The sequence below is a fragment of the Gopherus evgoodei genome, chromosome 9 (genome assembly GCF_007399415.2).
Source record: "Gopherus evgoodei ecotype Sinaloan lineage chromosome 9, rGopEvg1_v1.p, whole genome shotgun sequence".
NCBI lineage: Eukaryota > Metazoa > Chordata > Testudines > Testudinidae > Gopherus > Gopherus evgoodei.
This window is the reverse complement of record NC_044330.1, coordinates 18,394,179-18,400,178: the sequence shown is the minus strand read 5'-3', so window position 1 is coordinate 18,400,178 and position 6,000 is coordinate 18,394,179. Positions and strand designations below refer to the sequence as shown.

The following is a 6,000-nucleotide window of genomic DNA, read 5'->3' as shown; positions in this document are numbered from 1 at the left end:
CTGTTCTGATTGAGTTCAATGGGAATTTTACCACTCACTTCCCTGGAAACTGAATAAAGCCATCATGCAGTGCTTCTGAAAATCCCACCCCTGCTGTACAGTGCTGTAGTCCTCTCTCCACCCTCACCCCATGAACACATTCACATAAGGTAAGAATGGACATGTACAAAAACAACAATAAAAGTCACACTGCAAAAAGATTGGTAACCCACATTCTAGCTTTATTGACTGCAGGCAAGTTTTTATTATGCCTCAAATAATTAAGTTCTGCAACAGTGACATTAAAAAAAAAGACCAGTTTATCAAAATAATTGTATTCTGAAGATTATGTACATATTATACATTTTACAGAATTACATAAACAGGCATTTTTATACATGTTGTAAATATGGTAACCAGAAAATCCAAAATACATGTTGACCAAAATATTCCCATGAAATGTAAGAAATATATAGGGCACTTTAAAAAAAATTAGAAGTAGTAAAACCATCTTTAAAAAAGTATAATTGAGTTAGTAGAAATTGAATTAAATTACAATCATATTAAAAAGTTAAACTAAAAAATATTACTTATGTATCATTCAAAAAAATTCAAGAGAAAGAAACACACTTTCCTTTATATATTAACACCTTCACGCTTGTAGCGATGGTATGCCTCATTTCCAGCAATGGGACATAACCTAGGAAATCCGGATTTCCATTCCCCAGCGGGTAATTCAAGAGTACCACAATGGTTAGATTATAGCCTTTAGGCCTAACCCCCTTAATTTAAACAGTAAAGGTGTGTAACAGTACAAATATTGTATATTTTCATGCACCTCAATTACATTAATTGTAGGACGTGGTATACTTAATACTAACATACATTAACATTTTGGCATACAGTGCTAAAGGGAAGCAAAACACACTGCAGTGTGCTTACAGAAGTTTTATCACTGGTTTGCTATTCACCGGCTGAGCACAACAGTATATATAGATATCCCTCTGGATGACCGCTGCAAGAAATATGGGGGCCTAAATTCAGAAGGGGATGTCTTGTACCAGTCCTATTAACTCACTTAAAATGCCTTAAGCCCTTTTACTCTCCAAAATGCATGTTCAACAGGCCTTACACACAAATGATCATTAAAATGTTTTGATGATAGTGGGCCAGATAAACATTTTATGAACTAGTTTGAGTATCACTCAGTTATTCTTCCTGTAAACCTTCATTCTTCTAGTGCAGAGTCAGTTTTCAACTGATGGGACTATTTTGATTTTGCATCTCTGATTGTCTGAGTAGTTCTTTACATAATGCATTCTACACCTACTTTACCCGCAGACCATCTTTTATTATCTGCTGTGATTTTTGTAACTGAAGCACCTTGATACACACTAAAATTAAGTTTATAATAATTGTACATAAACAGCTGTTAACCTTAACAGCTATTAACAGCACCATATTCTTAAAGCTTTTATAGCTTGCATGTTTTAAAGTTGCACTGCATCTACATGCTGAGACATGATCGTGCAAATACATATGCCCATGTTTGGCTTTAATGGGACTATTTGCATGCTTAAAGATAAAGAAACTACTCATTGTGGCCTAAAAGTTAAGCACATAAGCATTCCAGGATTGGGGTTTCAGTGTGTAATTCAGCTAGCTCTTACTCACCCATGAATCACTGAAGGCAATGAAATTATTTGAATGACTAAGGTTGAGTAGTTTTAGGCACGAGATCACTTCACATATAAGTTACAGTGTAAACCGAATGCTCTTTCCAAACTTGGATAATAGGAAAGTTTAAATTTATACCCAAAAAGCTCTTTTAAAACATTACCAGAATTATGACAAGAATGAGACCTATTCCATTGTCTGTCTTTGTGTTGCCTTAGTATAAAAGAGATGCTAATCTAGAATATCAAAATTAGTGTATTTACATATATGTATGAAAGCATCTAATAGAAAAGTAAAAAACATAAAAGGTAAACTTTGAATTACTGTAATTAAATATCCTTAGAAAAAAGTTTGTTTCAAGCAAGACTCTTTTGTTGAACATGATCCATAAAACAACAAAGAGTTACATTTCCCCTCTTCTATGGGCTTTTGCTGCAATGGCGCCACCTTCCTCCTCATCTTCCTCTTCCTCCTCATAATTTTCTTCATGACCTTCTTTTTGGTTGTTCTCTTTGTGATCTCCTTGCTCACGGTCTGCAGCTTCATTGTTTTTTTCATCAGCCTGAAAAGATAAAACGAAAACAGAAGGATTCAGTGAAACTACTGTGACACTCTGTACCTCAGGGGAACACCCAGCATCCCCATGTTCACCCTTGTAAAATGATTGTGTGGCATCCAATGCAAAGTTTGTCATGTTGAATGTCTTCAGAAAGCTCATGATGCACTGAGCATGGTTGTTGTAGTGATATTATAGTAATGTTATAAGTTATAATTTCATGTATATAGTTATGAGGCTGAAAATATATCCTCGTGGCTTAAAGCAAGCCCAGGCAAAAACTCTCCAAGAGCAGAGAAGCAGTTCACACCCCATCAGGACAGGTATGGGACAAACCCAGCCCAGTCTCACAGGAATAAAGGATGCCGGCCTAGGCAGAATCAAAAGAATCTGTTGGACTCCCGAGTGACTCACCCCCCACTTCCTTTGGCCAGTTTGGAACGGCAATGAGGTAATGCTCACTGGACCCTGAAGGGGAGTGGGGGCAAAGCCAAGAGGGAAGAAAGGACATGATAAAAGGGAGAGATGTTTGCAAGGCTCTTCCTCTCTCTTCCACCTACATCTACAGACACCACACCAAGTGACTGAAGCGCTGATCAAAGCGGAGAGCCTGGCTGAAGAGCAGCCAGCCAGCCTGTGGTGAGAAGCATCTAAGTTTGTAAGGGCATTGAAAGTGTTACGATCAGCTTAGAATGCATTTTGCTTTTATTTCATTTGACCAAATCTGACTTATGTTTTGACTTTTATTCACTTAAAATCTCTCTTCATGGTTAATAAATCTGATTGTTTATTCTACCTGAAGCAGTCTGTTTGGTTTGAAACATGACAGAGACTCCCCTTGGGATAACAAGCCTGGTACATATCAATTTCTTTGTTAAAATGACAAACTCCTATAAGCTTCCAGTGTCCAGCGGGCATAACTGGACCCAGCAAGACTGTGGTTCCTAGGGTTGTGTGTGAGACCAGAGGTACTGGCTAGTGTCATTCAGTTTCACAATCCACGGAGCAGCTTACATGCCAGAGGCTGTGTGTGAACAGCCCAGGAATGGGGGCTCTCACAGCACAGCAGGGTAAGTGGCTCCCAGAGTCAAGGATTGGCATGACCTAGCAGATCACCAGTCCAGATAACACCAGGGGAACAGCACAAATACATTTACCCATAAATCTTTTAAAAATATATATTGTGTGGTGGTTATAGCATATCCCAAAACACATGGCTGGGTTGGGGTAAAATTCTGGTGCAGGGAAGGACAGAACTTTATAGTTCTGAGGAAGTGACGGCAAAGGTGGCTTTAAACCTCCGAATTCTGGGATTCTCTGGAAGCTGATGCATCATAACCCAAAATCTCGGTGGAGCTATCGGCCTGCTATAACCCCATCCACTACGTTGAGGCTTGCAAAGTGGCCTATGTAAGGCAGGCTGCAGCTGTCCTATACAATTTCTGTGGCAGGGGGACTGTCTCCTATCTAGCTCTGTGGTTTTATAGCCCTGTATTATGCCACAGAGGCTGTAGTGGGGATGAAAGTTTCATCCTTTACAGTCTGATCCTGTTGAAGTTAATGTCAAAAGTCCCATCGATTTCACAGTAGCAGGATCATACCTTTAGTGAGTTACCGTATTAAATGTGGTTATAATGGAATATATATAGAATTCTATAATCCTCATACATGACAGAATAGCACATTACACAACACAATACGGATTCAGGCAGTTTCTGGGTAGTGTGTCTTGGAGGCACAGCACAGAATTTGCAGCCTGGATGTGTGTGTGGGAGGGTGGGGAGCAAATTCAGAGATACAATTAACTAGGTAACAGTAGATGAAAAAAGGGGTGATTCTCATGTGAAGCTGGAAGAGTTGATGAAGGAATTCTAGATGCTAGAGCTGAAGGCTCTCCAGGTTGAAAGGATTTTTGGGAGGAACAGGAAGTGAAGTAGGGCAGGAGGCAGAGTTTGAAAGTTAATTTATGCTTAAAAGTGAGCTACAGCCTTTATTGTGTAATGTCTACCATGACTGTAGCTTTGTTGAAGACAACTAAACCTACTATGATTATGTACCTACATTTTCATCATTTTCACCATATGGCTCTTCAGCATTGTGTTCCAGTTCCTTTTTCTTCTCTTCAGTCAAATCTTCTTGGACCTAAAAGGCACAAACGTACAGCTCTGCAAATTTCTGGTTTCCTTTAAAATTAGCGTGTGGCAAGTATAATCCTTCTACCGTAGAACCTCAGAGTTACAAACATAACTCTGATACGTTCGTAACTCTGAACAAAAACATTATGGTTATTATTTCAAAAGTTTACAACTGAACACTGACTTAATACAGCTTTGAAACTTTACTATGCAGAAGAAAAATGCTGCTTTCTCTTTATTTTTTTTTAGTTGTTGACATTCAACACAGTACTGTACTGTATTTGCTTTTTTGTCTCTACCGTTGCCTGATTGTGTACTTCCGGTTCCAAATGTGGGGTTGACTGGTCAGCTCATAACTCTGAGGTTCTACTGTAGTATTACAATGCAAAACAAAACAAAAACCCTGTTTAAAAAAAATCACCAGCACATTGTTCATCTGCACTGAAAAGAAATGTCTGAATTTAAAGTACAATTGTCATACAGTGCTCCCCACTACAAACCAACACACATGCACACATTGGAACTGAGATTTCTTTATCAAGTTTGTCCCTCTCCTTCAAAATTAAAACTATTGTATTAAGTCTGTACAGTGGTTTTGATTAAATCAATCCCATCAGGACGCTCCTATAATTAGATTTCAGGCTTGACATGTGATACTGACATTTAGTGGTGTATACAAAAGACCAATTTCCTCCTTAATCTTTTTAATATTCTTTCACTAGTATGTGTAGTGACCCTGACGCTGATAGGGTCCAGAGTGACCTAGACAAATTGGAGGATTGGGCCAAAATAAATCTGATGAGGTTCAACAAGAACAAGTGCGGAGTCATGCACTTAAGACGGAAGAATCCTATGCGCTGCTACAGGCTGGGGACCAACTGGCTAAACAGCAGTTCTGCAGAAAAGGATCTGGGGATTACAGAGGATGAGAAGCTAGATATGAGTCAGCAGTGTGCCCTTGTTGCCAAGAGCGCTAATGGCATATTGGGCTGCATTAGTAGGAGCATTGCCAGCAGATCAAGGGAAGTGATTATTCCCCTTATTCCCCTTTATTCGGCACTAGTGAGGCCACATCTAGAGTACTGCATCCAGTTCCCTCCCTCGCCCCCACTACAGAAAGGATGTGGACAAATTGGAGAGTCCAGCAGAGGGCAATGAAAATGATCAGGAGGCTGGAACACATGACTTATGAGGAGAGGCTGAGGGAACTGGGATTGTTTAGTCTGAAGAAGAGAAGAGTGAGGGGATATTTGATAACAGCCTTCAACTACCTGAAGAGGCATTCCAAAGAGGATGGAGCTCAGCTGTTCTCAGTGATGGCAGATGACAGAACAAGGAGCAATGGTCTCAAGTTGCAGTGAAGGAGGTCTAGGTTGGATATTAGGAGAGACTATTTCATTAGAAGGGTGGTGAAGCACTGGAATGGGTTACGTAGGGAAATGGTGGAATCTCCATCCTTAGAAGTTGTTAAGGTCAATCTTGACAAAGCCTTGGCTGGGATGATTTAGTTGGGGATTGGTCCTGCTTTGAGCAAGGGATTGGACTAGATGATCTCCTGAGCTCTCTTCCAACCCTAATCTTCTATGATTCTATATGTCAGTCTTCTTGTGCAGCTCTGCAGGTTTATTTTGCCCCAGCCTTGCCAACTAGATT

At 39.8% G+C, this 6,000-nt stretch overlaps 1 protein-coding gene across 5 annotated transcripts in view; it reads right to left on the bottom strand.

Annotated features, from left to right (window-relative positions):
- Positions 1–200: 200 nt before the first annotated feature.
- The window catches only part of GOLIM4 (golgi integral membrane protein 4), a 69,249-nt gene continuing 63,449 nt past the window's right edge, over positions 201–6,000 (bottom strand). For all 5 annotated transcript variants that reach the window (XM_030575859.1, XM_030575860.1, XM_030575857.1 and 2 more), the window contains 2 exons: positions 4,274–4,354; positions 201–2,218 (listed from right to left, as the gene is read on the bottom strand). In XM_030575859.1, coding sequence (XP_030431719.1) covers positions 2,060–2,218; positions 4,274–4,354 — 240 coding nt within the window. In that variant the 3' untranslated portion in view covers positions 201–2,059. The remainder of the gene's footprint in view (positions 2,219–4,273; positions 4,355–6,000) is intronic.